Source organism: Leucoraja erinacea, chromosome 4 (genome assembly GCF_028641065.1).
Source record: "Leucoraja erinacea ecotype New England chromosome 4, Leri_hhj_1, whole genome shotgun sequence".
Lineage (NCBI taxonomy): Eukaryota > Metazoa > Chordata > Chondrichthyes > Rajiformes > Rajidae > Leucoraja > Leucoraja erinaceus.
In genome coordinates, this window is record NC_073380.1 from 65,287,413 (window position 1) to 65,307,218 (window position 19,806).

The 19,806-nt window shown below is 44.7% G+C and overlaps 1 protein-coding gene across 7 annotated transcripts in view; it reads right to left on the bottom strand.

Annotated features, from left to right (window-relative positions):
* stau2 (staufen double-stranded RNA binding protein 2) overlaps positions 1 to 19,806 on the bottom strand; it is a 345,477-nt gene that overhangs the window by 105,956 nt on the left and 219,715 nt on the right. For 5 of the 7 annotated variants that reach the window (XR_008723334.1, XM_055634484.1, XM_055634487.1 and 2 more), the window contains one exon: positions 775 to 888. The exons of the other annotated variants lie outside the window; for them this stretch is intronic. Coding sequence is in view for 4 of the 5 variants with exons in the window: in XM_055634484.1 (XP_055490459.1) it covers positions 775 to 888 (114 nt within the window). In the remaining variant the exon portion in view is untranslated. The remainder of the gene's footprint in view (positions 1 to 774; positions 889 to 19,806) is intronic. 7 annotated transcript variants of the gene reach the window in all.

A 19,806-nucleotide genomic window follows, 5' to 3' on the forward strand; every position in this document is an offset into this window, starting at 1 on the left:
GAAGGCCCACACTCATTCTTACAGACATTATCCAAGTACAGCGGGTTGCCTCCACAAAGCAGTCCCCTGAGTCACTCTCCACATGCCAAAGTGTGGGGCTGCCAAGCACCACTGTGCTCCAAGAACCAGTGTGTCCTGGAACAGATAGCCAGCAATCCTGAAGCAACAGAGACCTCCCCTTCACATTTAGCCATGCACTGGAAGAAGACTCAAATTTAGTTTAGTTTAGAGATACAGCACAGTAACAGGCCCTTCGGCCCACCGGATCCACATCGACCAGCGATCCCCGCATATTAATGCTATCTTACACACACACTAGGGACAATTTTTACACTTATCAAGCCAATTTACCTACATACCTATGGAGTGTGGGAGGAAACCTACGCGGTCACGGGGAGAACGTACAAACTCAGTACCGATAGCACCAGTCGGGATCGAACCTGGGTCTTGACTCTGCAAGCGCTGTAAGGCAGCAACTCTACCGCTGTGCCACCGTGCCGCCCTAAGGTAAAATTCCAGACTGCTGATATTTAATCACCATATTTCTCTCAGATCACAAGTTGCGACATCATGGATAAACCAAGCAAAGGATTTAAAAAGTATCATGCTTAGCAATTCACCATTAACAGCCAAGCAGCCTGACCTTAAGCCAATTAATGTGCTAGTGATTGCCAGTCTGCCTCTTGGTCTAGTGACACATATTAGACAATATAACAAATAAAAATGTAGCATTTGTTATCAGCTTCAGTATAGATGATATTTTTGGTCATTTACCTGATCACGGCTAGCTTCAATGGAACTTCCTATGCCGTGAAAGGTTATTTGCACAGGTGAAAGTGTCAGGTAGGTCATACATTCTTTGCCGTTCTGCATATCACTGTACTGCACCTAGAAAAATAATGATATATAGCACAGAAATAAAACCTATGACCAAGTTGTAACATGCTTCAAATAAAATGAGTCAACATCAGATCTACTAAATTAAACTCCCATTGTAAATGTTTAATTATGCAAATATTATTGGAATTAGTTTTTTCAGGGTTAAACATATGTTTGAATGATTTTGTCCAGTTTAAAGCAGTGGACTTGATAGGAAATTATCTTTGAAGGTATGCCTATCGGCTACTGCCCGACTATTGACCGGAACTACTCAGTCCCTACAGCATAAAAGATTTTCACTGTACCTCAGTACACTTGACAATAATAATCCAAACAAAAATTATCCATGATTGTGTGAATAATAATCCATGATCATCCAATTGACTAGAGATTCTATGACTTCATTAGAGTCAATTCCTTTCTCAAGGTCCAAAATTACAGATAAGGAAATGCACAGGGAAGTATAATATTTATAAATGACATGTTTGTTATATTAAGTGCATAAATGTAAATTAAAATATCTTAACTAAACAGCATAAAATTGGTCAACCAACAAGAATAAAAGTCTTCTTAGTTACTTACACATGAGAAAATGGTATGTTTGGCAGTTAGGCCTCAATGTGTCAGACTCAATTTCAACCCGAAAATCTGAAAAATTCCCTATAGCACACTGAAATATTTTTGAAATAATCTTTAATGAATGTCGACTTAACCGAAAAGATGTCTCTATGAACGGGAGGCAGGAGGTTAATCACCGTGTCATATGTTTGTAAATGCAATCTTTTTCTCGTGTTCAATGTTTAACAGATTCCAAATAGGATTTAGATAGAGCTTTTAAAGATAGCGGAGTTAGGGGATATGGCGAGAAGGCAGGCTCGGGTAACTGATTGTGGATGATCAGCCATGATCACATTGAATGGCGGTGCTGGCTCGAAGGGCCGAATGGCCTACTCCTGCACCTATTGTCTATGTTCAACTACATTCATACTTTTAATCCATTTTCTCTCACAGTGGTGTTCATCAAACTGCTTCATCCAAGTGTAATTCTATTACGGTGTAGAGGCTATGAAAGTGTACACATTTTGAGCTGTTCATCAAAGACGTAAATATGGCAGCTGTCTCAGATCAGTGAAATGAGACATTGATTTCATACTTTCAATCTTGACCTCTATTTATGAGGTAGAGGATCCTAAAAACTTTCATCACATAGTTTGCATTACACGGGAAAAAACCTGTGATTGTAATGGCAAAATTTAAAAATACAGTATTATTACTTAAAAAAGACATCACAAATTCCAGAAATTGCACCCTGAAAGCATCATATCCCGTAGACTACCGTGCTGATGTCATCCAGATACAACCAATTAAAAATACTGATTTAATGTGAATTTCAATGTCTTAAAACATATTCTTAGTGTAAAAGCTGCTGAACTGCTACATCTCGTTGAGCTTTCCTCACTGTCTTTCCAGGCCTCAGGTAGTCCGTGGTGTCCATCTCACTGTCTTTAAAAGTCGCTGGAAATTAACTGAAACAAATCTTTTCGCCAGAAAACCAAAATCAAGTCCCGAGTTTTTAAGAACTCTGAGGGATGATACACACGAGCGTTCAAAAATTGAATTGTACAAACATTATATTTATCTGTTCAGAAGCTTAGGGGGAAAGGGCCAAATTCCAATTAGTACTACCAACTAATCTTTCACCACTGTATTTACCAAACCACTTTCCATCACGAGCAATAAAAAGGTCACAGACTGATGCATGTGAGCAATGTCAGATGACAATTGTGTCAGTTAATTTCAATGATTACCAGATACTTTTATGTACAGTGAAACAGACAACACAACCTGCCCGTGACCAAGAGAACAGTATCATGGGAGATACCTCTGGTTGCCTACAACTCCTCCTTCTGCACAAAAAGCCGGAGTAACTCATCGGGTCAGACGGCATCTCTGGAGAAAAGGAATAGGTGACTTTTCGGGTCGAGACCCTTCTTCAGACTCAACCCAAAACGTCACCTATTCCTTTTCTCCAGAGATGCTGTCATACCCGCTGAGTTATTCCAGCTTTTTGTGTCTATCTTCGGTTTAAACCAGCATCTGCAGTTCCTTCCTTTATCATAGATTCTAGGTCACTCTGTAACTTCCTGAACCAAGGGGACTAGATATACCTGACCCTTAGCATCAGTTGGCATATCAAGCATCCTCCCATTCCTCTGGAGTCACTGATTTTAATTAAACATGCGATCATAGCCAGGTTTTCTGCTTATTTCTTTTAATATACTTTTGCTTTTAATCAATTAACTGCACTTTATACAAATGAAAACAAATGTTACCATGTTCAGTTTTTAAAAATTGCTTCAATTAATTTCAATGATGACCAGAGAATTTGAAGTACAGTGAAACAAACAACATGACCCACCAAAGGCTGAGAGAAAAGTGTTGTGGGAGGCTGTTGGTTGTCATTCACAGCCTGATCTCCCCATGGATGAGTTGCTGAACAGAGGTCACAAAGTATAGTGGCATGAGCTTCTCAAGGGGCCTGCAGCCATATGAATTTAATGCAGCTATTGTACAGGCATGGAGGAGGCAGGGTGGGGAAGCCTGAATGGTGGTTGGATCAAGTATGTTCTGTCCCATTTTAATTAGTAGGACTCACAAATGTAAATCAACACTGCCTGCAACACCCATGCATTCTAAAAGAATAGTATCATATTTTAAAATTAATCTCAGATTAAAACATGTGAGTGGCTTTGTTTTAAATGCATTCAAATTTAAAACACTGTGAATCAAAGCATGGCGAGGCATGGACGTTTTCTGCTTTAATATTTAAAGCTCAGAGTTAATAAAAGGTATTTATTTGTAATTTAAAGAATTGAATTGAATCCGTTGCACATTTTCAGGTCACATAATAGACTGCTTTGCGACATCAAAGTGCATGGAATAAAGGGTTATTGGTGATGTTGATTAAAATAAAGCACATAGAACAGAGAGCTGCTCTTACAACTGGAGGAAGGAACAGTGGTGTCCCACAGTTCAATACTGCTGGCAACTGGAGGATGATGAACAGTGGTGTCCCACAGTTCAATACAGGGACATTGCTCATATTAATGGCTTGAATATGGGCATGTGACGTAAAAGAGCAGACATCATGGAGGTGTAATAAACAGAGGAGAAAGTAATAAGATTACAAGAGGCTACAGGCAGGTTAATAAAGCAGGCATGCTCATGGCAGATGAAAAGGGTGTAAGGGTGTAAGACAGGAGGACATGTGACTGCATAATCGTTGTAAAAAGGCACGACATATTACAAAACTGCATGATAAAAAATATAGTATTCCATGCTTCATAAACAGAGGCAAAGACTATAAAAGCAAGGAGATTATGTTGAGTCTTAATAGAAAACTTGATAAATCCCAGCTGGAGCATTGTCCAAATCTGGTCAATACAGTTTAGGAAGGATTTGAGTATCTTGGAGAGGATGGAGAAGAGATTTGTACTGGAATAGTTCCATGGCAGAGGGATTTCAGATACAAGGTTGGTCTGGACTAGCTAGCATGATAACAGAAAATGTTGAAAATGTTCAGCAGGTTAGGAAGCAGCATCACTGGAGAAAAACATACAGTCAAGATTTCAGGAGAAGTTTGTCCTATGCTCCTTGGAGCAAGCAAGATCGAAAGGAGAATTAGTATTTGTGCACAAGGTCACAGAGGGTTTAGATAGGACAAATAGATTGCAGTTGTTCCCGGTGCCAGATAGTTCAAAGCAGGAAAATAGGTTCCAAGTGATGAATAATAAATCAGGGAAGTACAGGAGAAAAAAATGCCTTCATAATGTTTTAGTACTCAATGCCTGTACAGTTGGGGAAAACCATGAACCATGCCTTTCAAGAGGAAATTGGAAGGGCAAAAGGAAAGAAATTGACTGAGGCCAAACCTGATCCTCCTGCCAGTTGTGGGAATGGGAGATGGATTCTGTCATCAGGTTCATGGAAGCAGATGTGCTAATCAGAAAATGAGAATAGGATCATAAATGACCGAGTAACCAGTTATGTTTTTAGTAATCACTAGTACGGTAGATAAGATAACTTTTACAATGTTATCTTTGTAGATTTTCTTTGATAATGTTCCATTGGTGAACAAGGGAAAATGAAAGCACGCAGAATTTGAGGAAACTTTGCTCTTGGCTTGGCCATTGTTTGATAGATAAGAAACAGAATGAAAGCCTAAAACAAGGCGGGATGATAGTAAATTATCTTCCTGAAATTATAGACAGGAGTAGGTAAACAGAACACTCTCCAGTGAAATTATTTTGTGAAAAGCAATGATCCCCATGGATCAGCAGTAGAGCATCAGTTTTTCACTAAATATATTAGTGCTTGGATAAAAGTGTGTAGAATTTTCTGCCCAAATTGACAGATTATACTGAGAGGTGTCGTAAGATCCATAGATAAAAGCAAGTATTTACAAAAAATATTAGAAAAGGAGTGAGCAGACTGGGCAAGCAGAGTTTGACGTGGGGAAGCAATAGACAATTTGAATCCAAAAGGTATATTGGAACATGTTTTGAAATTATGGACAGCAGAAGAAACCTTGGGGTGTTTTATTTACACAAATAAATGGTAATGAATAGGGAGGTATAATAAGAAAATGAAACAGAATATTTTGTGTAATGAAGTTGGGGAACAGAGAGTGGGTAAATATGATTCCATTGTTGAGAGCCTTGCGTGATCCTCTTTTGGACTGCATTATGTTCTTAGGTCTATCTCTTAGAGAGGATGCATTGCTCTTAGAAAGATATATCACTGATTCATCAGCATAGTAGCAAGGGGTAAAAGGTTAAATAGCATTTATATCCATATATAGGGGTGGGAGATCGCAACCTTCACATGGTCCATTCTGTTTCGACGAATGCAATCAACCTGGCATGCACAAAAATAAGATCAAACAGAACAAGTTGTCTTGCAACTTTAGGCTGTGCATGCCATACGCAAGAAGAAGATCCATATATAAATGCTTACAATCACTTGAGTTAGTAAGTTGTGTAATAATCTATGCCTCGATGCAGGCCACAGAAAGTTGAATTAATGAACTTTATGTTAGTCAACTTCCACTGCCTGTGTTAAGTATTGGCAAAGGTCCCAGTGGTAACATTACCAGTAATTAAAGCTAGGAAGGAAATCATTCTAAGTCCAAATGGTTCTGGTTTTCACCTCCATCAGGCTGCTGGAGAAAGCCACCACGTGGCATAATCTAACCACAAACTGCTGGAGTAGCTCAGCGGGTCAGGCAGCATCTGCAGTGGCAATGGTCCGACGACATTCAGGGTCTGGATCCTTCTTCAGACTGATCTGTTCCGTTGTCCATGTGGATAATTATTACCACGTTAAATCTTTACAGGAAGTATGAAACAGAATACCGAAGTAAAGAAAAATACTGGGGTTAGGAGGAACAGAAAGCAATCGCATAATTTTTCAATTGGTCCAGCAAGGAAAGGTGAACTGGTAATATAAGGCTGCAATGTTTATTAGTCAGGTGTAGCGGCTTGGACGAGGTCAGGAAAAGGCCAGATGTCAGGCAGGTTCAAACAATAGTTTTTAATGACACAGGGAGAACACACACATTCGCGAGAGGGACCTCGGGAAACCCTGTGGCAGACCAACGCCCGTCCTAAATAGACGAGGGGGATGATCCAAGGAATGGCCTAACCCCCAGGGACCGCCACAGGACACCCCCCCCAAGTATCCAAGGCATGAAACGGACAGGAGAGTGTACACGGCGGCCAGCCCGGGTGCATACCATGGCCGGCACAGGAACAGGCAACTGACCAACAGGTGCAGGAGACGCAGTAGCCAGTGGAGGAGGTAACTAGACGGAGGGCTCCCTCGCTTACGGGGCCGCGCTACCAGCACCGGCTGATCAATGTCAATATGCGCTGGCTTCAGCTGCTCAACTGAAACAGTTTCATGCCAACCCCCCATGTCCAGGACAAATGTAGATGAGCCATGCTCTAGGACTCGGAAGGGACCCTCGTACACCCATTGGAGGGGTATCCGATGAGCATCCCTGCACAGGAAGACGAGCTGGCAGTCCTCCAGAAGGACAGACGGCCGGCGGTCACCCAGGCCGTCCATTCGGAGAATCTGAGCTGCCCGCTCAGATTCACTGAGGCCAAACATCCTGATAAGGAGTTCCTTAAGGCCCCTATATTTGTTAGTTAACGTGGTGGGGGGGGGGGGGCTCTGAGGTAAGACTGAGACTCGCCTCGCAGTCGCTTGGTCAAGCGCGCTGACCACGTAAAAGTATTTTGTTTCGTCAACAGTTACCTCTCGCACAGTAAATTGTGCCTCTGCCTGCTGGAACCAAATGTCAAGGTCTTCAGTCCACAGAATAGGGAGTTTAAGTGCAATGGCGTTGTTATCCATCACGACGTGTGATGAACGGCGGGGTCACCAGTTGTAGCGGCCTGGACGAGGTCAGGAAAAGGCCGGGCGTCAGGCAGGTTCAAACAGTAGTTTTTAATGACACACCGAGAACACACACACCCTGAGAGGGACCTCAGGAAACCCCGTGGCAGACCAACGCCCCTGTCCCTCAATAGCCGAGGGGGATGATCCAAGGAGTGGCCTAACCCCCAGGGACTGCCACGCAGGTGCCAATTGCTGGAACCAATTCAGTCAAATTTATTCCAATGTGGTGAGTGATGCACGACTATATACTTTTAATTCAAGTTATAGGTCGGCACAGACTCGTTGGGACAAAAGGCCTGCTTCCATGCTGTTTCTCTAAAGTCTAAGCTCTAAAGTCAGGATGACCAGCATAAAGTACGCAAATACAGGCACTGATCTCCCATTTCAAAGGATTGTCAAATATACAGCAGGTCAGGCAGCATCTCTGGAGAAAAAGGATGCGTGGCGTTTCAGATCGGGACTCGAAATGTCACCCTTCCTTTTTTTCCAGAGATGCTGCCTGTCCCGCTGAGTCACTCCAGCACATTGTGTCTATCTTCAGATCGAAAATTAAAGGCTTTATTTCTTGTTCATCTGATCATGGTTTTTCTTTCACAAATATGATGGAATTTTGCAATAGAAAATTAGAATCCTTCAGAAAAATGTGTCGCCTAACATGGACAGTGAGTTAGAGGATTGAACATCAGAAGTCTTATTGGGCCATCTCCAAAATTCTGTAACTTAAAAAAAAATACTGCGGCCTAAACTCAGTAAATTTACAATGTTACAACGATGTATCTTGGAGGCGAGAAATCAAATTAAAAAACGATCTTTTGGTTTTTCTTTATTTGCATGACGAAATCCTGTTATGCATTTAGAGACACAAGAGACTGGAAACAAATTACTGGAGAGACTGTTGCAGGAACAAACTGTTCCTCCATCAGATTGTTTTATGCTTAAGATTCCTGCAGTTCCTCCAGCAATTAAAAAAAAATGTTATACCATTATTTACATTTGTCAACCTTTATTAGCATGTTGTGCTTCTTTAGAAATAGTCCAATTATCTCATCCCATTTTCGGTCATTGTTTGCTATTTCCACCCACGCTAATCCACTTCCTCTTGAAGATTTTTGGAGCTCTCTTTTACAGTTTGTCAATACCCACTACTTTGAGCCATTGGCACCAAAGTCTGGCATCATATTCCCTAATCGCATCCTAATAATTGGTAGACTCCAAAATCAAAGTGAACTGAATTCGAGGCAGAATCGTTAACTTTTCTCCTATTCCTACAAGGAGTGAGAATAAAAATGTGACTGGTCTGTGTTAGCATCCATATTTAGATAAGCTGCTAAAATGTTGACAGCAGTAGCTTTTCTGATATATGTGTGTCCTGCATTCATAGTATGAACAAGATAATTTCACATTCAGACATTTATCTGATCCACTGGGACCACGTTAACAATCTGAAACTGCACTTCAGGTCTCAGAGCAAAGGGGGGTGGGTGGGAGGAGGGGGGTGAGTGGGAGGAGGGTGCCCCCCTCCCATTGGAATTGTGTAATATGGTGCATACTGCAGCAAATCTTTTAACTTACACTTGAATACAATATATATGCTTTAAATTGGATTGGAGCGTTTTTGAAAGGGGGGAGGCTGTGCGATCACTGATCACTGGCCTTGGGGGTACCCGGTGAGGGAGTGGAACAACCGAGTGGGGAGAGGGTGTGGAAGAAGGGGGTCCCCCCTCCAAGGGTAGGAACTTCTTGAAATTTGATGTATTAAAATAGTAAGATTAAACGAGAACTTACCAGTTTGAAGTTTGATCTGTATTTTATGAGGAGTTACGATGAGGGATTACGTGAAGAACCCGTTCAGCACGCATGCGCGGCATACTTCAAAGCAGCGGTGTGGAATCACAGATAGACACAGTTATTGAAGTAAACATAGTAAAGATAAGGAGACATCAGTTTATGAATTTGAGCCATATTATTAAGGGTGGGAGCGGAGGGCACGTAATCCCTCATCGTAACTCCTCATAAAATACAGATCAAACTTCAAACTGGTAAGCTCGTTTGTGACATTTAGACCGGGAGCGGGGCCGTAAATCGCCCGGCACGGCCTAAAATGGCCGTGGGACTTATCATCGCCCGCCTGGGGCTTGGACATCGGGAGAGACATGGAGACCAGGGGAGAGAAAAGACTTTACCTTCCATCACAGTGGGTCCACTGTGATGGATGTTTGTGTGAATTAAATTGTGTGTATGTCTAGGAAATTGTCTTTGTTTGTATGGCTGTGGAAACAGAATTTCGTTTGAGCCTCACTGGGGCTCAAATGACAATAAAATTGTATTGTATTGTATTGTATCTTACTATTTTACTTCGGAGTCACGTGAGTGATTCCGTGAAGATTTCAAAGCTCTGTGATTTCAAACCGTGTAACAGTTATTACTACATCACTGCCGAAGTCTTTGAGGGAGGAAGTGTGTTATCGTAATCAACCAATGAATCTGTTTGTAGAAAAACACAATGGTATTTTTTAACAATAACAACAAAGAAATTAAATTGCTCCCCTGGGCTTAAATTAAATATTTGCAGTCTGTAAAATCTTTCCTGCAAATAAAGCAGGTCTTGCCAATGGCTTATTATAAAATTTCTGAATGGTCTTACCCCCCACCATCCTGCTGTAGCCAGGATGTGGTTCATAGGCATGTCCATTCTTTTAGCCATCGACGTGGATGCCACCCTGGTGGAATGAACATTGTACATGTTAGTTTTTATCCCAGCAGCTTTTAGCACCTGCTTGAGCCATCTCGAAATGGCTCGTCACCCGACCATAAGATTTTTTATGACTGACCCACAAGGCTTTTCATCTCCCTCGAATATTTTGGTTGTGTCTATGTAGGATAATAGGGTCATGGCACATTACCGTGTTTCTGGCGGGTAAGCCCGGAATTCCACGACTGGATTAGGTGTTCCTGGTCTGCTCTGTTTGATCATTCCCTGGATAACGACAGAGATCTGGTCTGGAGCTGTGAGCATGGTGTCCAGTCGCAATAGGTGTAGTGACTGGACCCTCTGTGCAGCTACAAGTGCCATCAACATGAGTGTTTTGAGCATAATGGTTTCAGGTTGAGGGATCTGGCTGGTGGGCATCCCCTGAGGTATGTCAGGACCACACTGACATCCCATATATGGGTGTACCTTGGTCTAGGGGTTAGAGTTGTAAATACCCTTCATTAGTTTGACCACAAGCTGGTGGGACCCCATGGCCTGTTGTCCTGGAGCTGGTTTTAAATAGACAGGCAGGGCAATTCTAGCTGTGTTGATGGCTCTGTAGCTGAAGTCCTTCATCGTGGTGAAGGTTCGCCAGGAATTCCAGTACGTCGGTAACTGTAGCAGTTGAGTAGGTGGTCCCTGTATCCAAGCAGTACTTCTCGTATTTTTCGATGCTGGACAAGTGCTGTTTTTTAGTGGATGTTCAGAGGGATGCTGACATGGTGTCGACGGTTTGTTATGGTAATCCCAGTCCCATAAGTGGTTTGTGCAGCATCTGCAACCCAGGAGTTTGATTTTCTCATGGCACGGGTGGCTTGTGCCCAACACTCGGTGTTAATAACTCTGGGTCACTAGGGAATACCATCGGAGATCCAACAACCATGTCATGGAATATTGGGAACCATGGCTGTGTAGGCCAGTCGGGTACTATCAAAATACCTGAAGCAGAGTCCATTTGTATTGTGCGTAGTCCCCAACTGATGAGGCAGAAGGGAGGAAATGAATAGAAGAAACATTTCCCCAATCCAGCGCGAACGCATCTACCGCTGCTGCCTCAGGGTCTGGTTCCCAAGCGACATACATAGGTACCTGGTGATTTAGTCGAGATGCAAATAAATCGATATCTAGCGTGCCATATTGCTTGATAACTTTTGTGAAAAAAAAATATTTTTGGGGGTTTTAACATCCATTCGATGTTGTCATTAAATTTACGTCTGGTGTCTGCCACTGTATTTAGCTTACCTGGTAGGTAAGTTACTGATAGCCAAATATGTCTTTGGACACACCATTGCCAAATTGTATTGACCAACTTGTCGCATGATACCGATTTTATGCCGCCCATATGGTTAATGTAGGCCACCACCGTAGTATTATCTATTTATAACCGTACATGCAAGTGATGCATATTTATGCATATGCTTTTAAACCATAAAAAGTCACCCAAACATCTCCAGATAATTAATGCCCAGTGTAAGTGGTAACGATGATTCTGGGTTAGTCCATCTACTACTTGTGCTGGATATAGAGTTAGTTGCTCCCCAGTCTTGAGCACTGGCATCTGTTTGGATAACTGACGTAGGGTTAGTAATGATAATAGGCTGAAACTATGTCAAACGTTTTTTGCCCACCACTGTAGTTCTGATATTACTTCAGTGGGTAACTGCATGAAACGATCATAATGACCTGTATGTCGTTTTTGGTACAAAGGTCCAAATTATGTAGCCGGAAATGCTGCTACCATTTTCCCAATTACTCTGTTACTTGTCGAGTAGTTGGTAGTTTGTTGACCATTAAATTGTTGTACGATTGTGCCAATTCAACTATGTGTCTCTTGGCAATGTTACAGTCACGTAGACTGAATTAATTGTGAAGCCCAAGTAGTCCATGATAGAGGATGGCTTCAACTTAGATTTATCTGGATGTAACACAACCCCAGGGTTTCGAATAACTGTTTGGTAGCTGAACAGCTAACATAGTCAAATTCATGGTCTTGCCTACCATTTAGGATATCATCAAGATATGCCATGACAATATGTTTTTGTCTTCTGAATATTGCCAGAGCTGGTTTTAGTGTCTGGGTGACACTCTTGGGCTGATGTGAGCCCATTGGGTAACGCTTTAAACTGCTATAGCTGCCCCATCCAGGTACATTTCAGGTATCTGCGATGATCCTTGTGAATGGTACTAAATGGTAAACATCTTTACGATGAATGCTTGCCATGAAGTATCCTTTGGAATTTAGTTGTTTGGCAGTAACAACCGGTTCCATTTTGAAATGTATATACTTAACAAACATATTTAGTGAAGTAAAGCCAATGATGATGGGACATCCACCATCTTTTTAGGGTTTAGTGAATATATTTGATACGAATTGCAAGGGTTCAGGTTTCCCCATGACACCCTTTGTAATTATTCTCACCAGTTCAGCTTGTCCCTCTTGTTTCTTTAACGGAGAGAGGAAAAAATACCCTCTGGGGTGAATGTTGACCTGGTGGCAATTTTTCTAGTATGAATTGTATTCACTAATGTAATTGAGTATATACTGATCACTCGTGATAGACTCCCATGTGTTGGTATGCTCTATATACTGGTAGGAACCAGACCCACCTACCTCCATGGTTATGGGTATTCTTCTGTTTCCTGCCGGTCCAACGAGTGTTGCACATCGTCTGACGTGGCGGTGACGTTGGGGGGTGGCACATTTTCCATGGGGTCCGCTCTGGGTCCTGGTCTAAATAAGACTTTTGGTGATAGATGCGGACCCCGAGCTTTCATCAGTCCGATATGGTAGACGTTGACTGATGGATGCAATGGGGTGCTGCTGCGTAGAAATTACTGTTTTTGGTTTGCTCGTCCCGGCCCTGCCCTCATGAGCCGAAAGTTTTGTAAAACCTCTTGCATGTCCTTCATATGCTTTGTGAGGTTTTTGCCACAGAGCAGTGGGTCTGGCACAGTAGCTGGGGTATGCTCAACCCCGCAATGTAGGATTTTACGGCAGGTGTTATGACTTGTTTACGAAGGTTGTGGTCATCTCCGTATTTGTCCATGGAACGAGGAAAAAATGATGGGATGGCTGTCGTCAGGCTTTTAACGCCTCCTGCACATGGGGTTTCCACGTAGCTGTCCACCACACACCACACCTAGCAGCTCTTCCTGTTCCTGCACCCCTGGCATAGTCCCGAGATCTTCAGCCATTGCCCCTGTTCTTGACCAGCCCAGTCCTGGTCACCAAAGCTATCCTCTGGAAAGGAGGAAGCAATGGACAGTGCACAAGGCACTGTGGAGGGAGAGCCTGACCCCCTCTGCGAGAGCGCCCCTCCTGGGGTGCACCTCGCTGGAGCTCCTGCTCCAATAGCCACTCCATGCGGCTCAGGCAGCTGTCTCTCCCCCGCCTGGGTGGAGAGACGTCCCCGTCCGATAAGTCGGAGCCACCGGCCGGAACGCCTCTTCCTTGGCTTTTACATCCAGCCCGCTGCTCAGGCGCTAGCGGGGCTGGGCTCGGTCACGGTGTCGGGGTAGCAGACCGCCCGGTAAGAAGTCCTACCGCCTTGTTGCTGCCCCCACGAGATGAAACGCTCCTCCGTGGAGTCGAGTGGGGGCAGGTCTGTGCAGGCGGCTGTCTTTCCTCCCGGGCGGGTGGAAAGACGTCCCGTCCGATAAGTCGGAGCCAACCGGTCGGACGCCTCCGTGGCGTTACTTCCAGCCCACTGCTTAGGCGCTAGCGGGGCTCGGCTTGGGATAGCGGAGCGCCGGGTAAGCGGTCCTACCGCCTTGTTGCTGCCCCCCTCCAGATGGAACGCTCCTCCGTGGAGTCGAGCGGGGACAGGTCTGTTCCGTTGCTGCCCCCCCTGAAGGAAGGCTCCTCCGTGGAGTCGAGCGGGGGACAGGTCTGTCCCGTTGCTGCCCCCGCCACGGAAACGCTCCTCCGTGGAGTCGAGCGGGGGACAGGTTTGTTGTAGAGCCTTTCTTCTCTGCCCGACAACAGAAGGCTCCCTGTGAAGGAAAGGCGACGTCAGCTTACCTGACGGCCCGTTCTGTCACCTCCATAGTGGGAGAGCCCGACTCCCGCCTGCCGCTGGCTCTGCTGGACGTAATGCCGCGCATGCGTGCTGAACGGGTTCTTCACGGAATCACTCACGTGACTCCGAAGTAAAATCATGTTTTAGTGCCCTGTAAAAGTATGATTTCAATGTTTTTTATATGAAGTATTTTTAAGAGGTAACTTTTTAAGGGGTAACTTTATCCACACAAAGGGTGGTGGGTGTATGGAACAAGCTGCCAGAGGAGGTAGTTGAGGCGGGGACCATCCCAACATTTAAGAAAAAGTTAGACTGATACATGGATAGGACAGGTTTGGAGGTATGGACCAAAAGCAGGTAGCGTAGCTGGGACATGTTGGCGGGTGTGGGCAAGTTGCGCCGAAGGGCCTGTTTTCACACTGTATCACTCTATGACTACATTATACCTCCACCATGCATGAATGCTTCAAAATCAAGTGATCGAGTTTTACTGCCATATACTCAAGCATAGAAACATAGAAAATAGGTGCAGGAATAGGCCATCGGCCCTTCGAGCCAGCACTGCCATTCAATATGATCATGGCTATTCATCTAAAATCAGTACCTCTTCCCTGTTTTTTCCCCATATCCCTTGATGTTGTTAGCCCCAACAACTAAATCTAACTCTCTCTTGAAAGCATCCAGTGAATTGGCCTGCACTGCCTTCTGTGGCAGAGAATTCCACAGATTCACAACTCTCTGTGTGAAGAAAGTTTGTCCTCCATCTCAGTCCTAACTGCACCCCCCCCCCCCTTATTCTTAAACTGTGACCCATGGTTCTGAACGCCCCCAACATCGGGAACATTTTTACTGCAGTTACAGTAAGTGAAAATCTAGCAGGCAAGCAGGATGCTTTCTCCAACCACCCCCATTTGAAGTCCACTATCTTCCACCGTTTCTACCCAGTGCTTGGTACTTACTTCCAGCAGCCACTGGTTGTCCTCCAGGATGCACTCTCTCTCCTCTCAACCCCCCTCCATCTCTCTTTCCCCTCTCTCTCTCCTCTCTCCCACTGTCTCTCCCCTCCTCTCTCTCTCTCTCTCCCCCTCCCCTCTTCCCCCCCCCTCCTCTCTTCCCCTCTCTTTCCCCTAACTCTCTCTCCCCTCTCTTTCCCCCTCTCTTTCTTCTCTCTCCCCCTCTTCTCTCCCTCCCCCTCTTTCTCCTCCCCGCTCCCCCCTCTCTCTTTTTCCCCCCTCTCTATCTCCCTCTCTCTCCTTTTCTCCTCTTTCTCTTTGCCCCCCATCTCTCTCTTCCCCCTCTCTTTTACCACCCCTCTCCCATTCTCTCCTACCTCTCCTCCCTCTCCACCCCATCTCTTCCCTCTCACCCCTCTCTCTCTTCCCCCTCTCTCACCTCACTCTCCCCCCTCTCTCTCCCCTACCTCTTTCCCCCTCTCCCTCTTCTCTCTCTCCATTCACAACCCCTCTGTCTCTCCCCTCTCTCTCTCTCCACCTGCCTTTGAGAGTCTGTCCCTTCGGCACAGAGACTCTCGCGGCAGCGGCGCTTCCGACGCCTCCAACGGCCCGGGACACTCGCACTGTCCGTAGTGCTCCATGGCCGAAGCTGCAGCGAGCGACTCGCTAGCCGCGCAAATACTCGTCAGCCCCGCAAACTCACCAGCCCCGGCTCCCTGCATCTGTATCCGCCCGCTGCTCCCATCCCTCCCTCAGCCCCGGCTCTCCAACACCCGCGGACCATGCAGTTTATCAGTTTTTTAATTTTTGTTGATCACAGAATTTCTCACCACAGAGCGTGAGAAATTTCTGATCAGCGTGAGGGCGTGAGAGTTTGCTTGAGGGCGTGATTCTCTCGCTCAAAGCGTGAGAGTTGGCAGCCCTGCCATATAGAAATTACAGCAGTCCCCCCATTTCAGGGCACCATAATGTTTGGGACACAGCAATGTCATGTAAATGGAAGCAGTCATGTTTAGTATTTTGTTGCATGCAATGATTGCTTAAAGTCTGCGATTCACGGATAGTACCAGTTGCTGGGTGTCTTCTGTGCTGATGCTCTGCCAGGCCTGTAATGCAGCCATCTTTAGCTTATGCTTGTTTTGGGGGCTAGTCCCCTTCAAGAATTGCCACTAAAGAATTGGCCATTTTTAGCTTTGAAAAACTCCTTTGTTGCTTTAGCAGTATGTTTGGGATCATTGTCTTGCTGTAGAATGAACCGCCAGCCGATTAGTTCTGAAGCATTTGTTTGAACGTGCAGATAGGATGTGTTTATGCATTTCGTTGTCTCTGTACTGTACACTGACAATGACAATAAATTGAATCATTTATACACTTCAGAATGAATTATGCTACTACCATCAGCAGTTGTATCATCAATGAAGATAAGTGAGCCAGTACCTTCCTCTAGGGGCGCTGCACTGGTAGCATCTGTTATTTCAATCTTTTTTTTTATTTTTAGTTAGTCTAAAGTTTTGTGTTGGGGGAAACCTTTACTTTTCTAGGTGGGGGAGGGGGGCAGGGTAAGGGGGAAACTGTTTCCCAGTCTCTTCCTGGAGGGGACGCGACTATTTCTCCGAGTCGCGTCCTCGCCCCCCCACCTCGCGGCCTACCAGCTGGATTGGAGTAGCCTTTCCTGCCTGGGACTGGGAACCGGACCAGGGCTGCTACAGCGGCGGTGCAGCGTTGGAGTCACCGCGGAGCGGGCGATACCTACCTGGGTCGCCGTTTGGAGCGGAGCGTTGGGCCGTTGCTCCAACATCGTGGAGCTCTGGTGCGGAGAGCTTCCAACGCGGGCGGTGCTAACCGTCATCGTGGAGTCCTGGGGCGCCTTGCAGAGGGCCGTCAGCAGCAGTCTCCACCCGGCGCGGCCTACGGACTTTGGGAGCCGCCGACTCCGGTAGGAGGGGGCCGACTGTGTCCATGACGCTGAGGACGTCCCGCAGCCCCGACGTCAGACTTGTATCATCCCGGCGAGCGGTCCTGGACATCGGGCCGCCCGTAGCTGCAACTGCGGAGGACTTGGGGAGGCCCTGACCACGGGGAACAGTGGGGGAAGAGACTGACTTTGGTGCCTTCCCACACAGTGGGAAACTTTGATTCTGCTGTGTGGGGATGTTTTATGTCAAATTCTATAGCGTGTGTTCTTTATTTTATTTTTTTATTTTTTTTAATTGTATGGCTGTATGGGAATTTCATTTCACTGTGCCATCTGGCACATGTGACAATTAAATGTATCTTGAATCTTGAAGTGAGCCAGTACCTTCAGCAGCCATACATGCCCAGGCCATAACACCCCCACCACCATGTTTCACAGATGAGTTGGTATGCTTTGGATCTTGGGCAGTCCCTTCTCTCCTCCATACTTTGCTCTTGCCATCACTGATATAAGTTAATCTTTGTCTCATCTGTCCACAAGACCTTTTCCACAGAGCTATGGTTGTTCTTTTAAGTACTTCTTGGCAAACTGTAAGCTGGCCATCCTATTTTTGTGGCTAACCAGTGGTTTGCAACTTGCAGTGTAGCCTCTGTATTTCTGTTCATGAAGTCTTCTGCGGTCAGTGGTCATTGACAAATCCATTCCTGAAGAGTGTTTCTGATGTGTCGGACAGGTGTTTGGGGATTTTACTTTATTACAGAGAGAATTCTCCTGCCATCAGCTGTGGAGGTCTGCCTTGGCCTGCCAGTCCCTTTGCGATTAGTAAGCTCACCAGTGCTCTCTTTATTATTAATGATGTTCCAAACAGTTGATTTTGGTAAGCCTAAGGTTTGGCTGAAGTCTGTCTCTAACAGTTTTATTCTTGTTTCTCAGTCTCATAAAGGCTTCTTTGACTTTCATTGGCACAACTTTGGTCCTCATGTTGATCAACAGCAATAAAAGTTTACAAAGGTGATGGAAAGACTGGAGGAAAGACTGGGTGCTGAGAGCTCTCTTATACCTGCATTAAGGAGGCATTTAAACACACTGAAGCAATTACAAACACCCGTGAAGCCATGTGTCCCAAACATTATGGTCCCCTGAAATGGGGGGACTCTGTATAAACACAGCTGTAAATTCTACATGGTGAAACCAAAATGTATAAAAAATACCCTTTAATAAAATCTGACAATGTGCACTTTAACCACATGTGATTTTTTTTCTATTACAAATCTCAAATTGTGGAGTACAGAGGCAAATAAATAAATGATGAGTCTTTGTCCCAAACATTACGGAGAGCATTGTATTTCCTTGCAATGCTGGAGTTCCTTGATGTTTGTGCGACCACTGAATTTACTATTTTAACTAACCCCAGCAGGTCCTAGACCAACTTCACGTCTATCAGACCTTTCTAGTAGCCACCCCCCTGTGGATTGTCCCACAGAGAGTGTGAAAAATGTCCACTATTTAATAGGATTCTGACTAGACCATCAGGGAAGGAAATGGAACAGCACAGTGATATATTACACAGTCATCACATCAAACAAATGTGTTTGATACAAATACTCCACATGGGTCTCAAGTAGTTATGTACTCACACAATTTATAAGATTTGACACTAATTGTCAGTTCTCCCACAGCATTAACTAGTTGTATCCCAGACCTATTACCTTTTAAGTTTAAGTTGTAAACATGGGACTTTCCGAAAGTCATTGCAGTCTAAATTGGCCTTTGATTAAGACTAAAATAAATAGTTATGTTATTAGGCACTTTATGATCAATTCATTTCAAAATATACTACCAATGATGTTAGTTGTTCTGAGGAATATTTTTAATGATCGTAGTGTTGTGCAAAATATTTCTGGTTTTCTATTATTGTCACCAGAACAATCTCACCAATACACGCTAATATCAGTGTAGAAAAGAACTGCAGATGCTTTTTTGCACACGAGATAGACACAAAATGTTGGAGTAACTCAGCGGGCCAGGCAGCATCTCTGGAGAGAAAGAATGGGTGACGTTTCGGGTCGAAACATCTGAACAAGGGTCTTGAACTGAAACGTCACCCATTCTTTCTCTCCAGAGACGCTGCCAGTCCAGCTGAATTACTACAGCATTATGTGGCTACACCAATATCAGTTGTCATTCACACACAAATAAAACCAGTTCTTGGTATTTGGCAATTGTATGTTGTCTTCACCTGATCTTGTAGGAGCAGCATGATATATAATGTGACAAACTCTCAATCACTGGGAGTTTATCATTAGTAATGAATCCCCAGAGGTGCTTACAAGAGCTGAAGGATAGAAACATAGAAACATAGAAAATAGGTGCAGGAGTAGGCTATTCAGCCCTTCGAGCCTGCACCGCCATTCAATATGATCATGGCTGATCATCCAACTCAGTATCCTATACCTGCCTTCTCTCCATACCCCCTGATACCTTTAGACACAAGGGCCACATCTAACTCTCTCTTAAATATAGCCAATGAACTGGCCTCATTTGGATTTAAAGTAAAGGGGAAACCCAAATGGAAACTGTGCACATGGGATAAAATGCTCTTGCATTCATTCCACGACTCAAGCAGTCTTTCCAGATGAGGCAGAGGTTCACTGCACCTGCTCCAACCTCATCTATTGCTTCCGCTGTTCTAGCTGTCAACTGCTCTACATTGGTGAGACCAGGCATAGGCTTGGCGATCGCTTCACCCAACACCTCTGCACAGTCCGTATTAACCAACCCAACCTCCCGGTGGCTCAGCACTTCAACACCCCCCCCCATTCC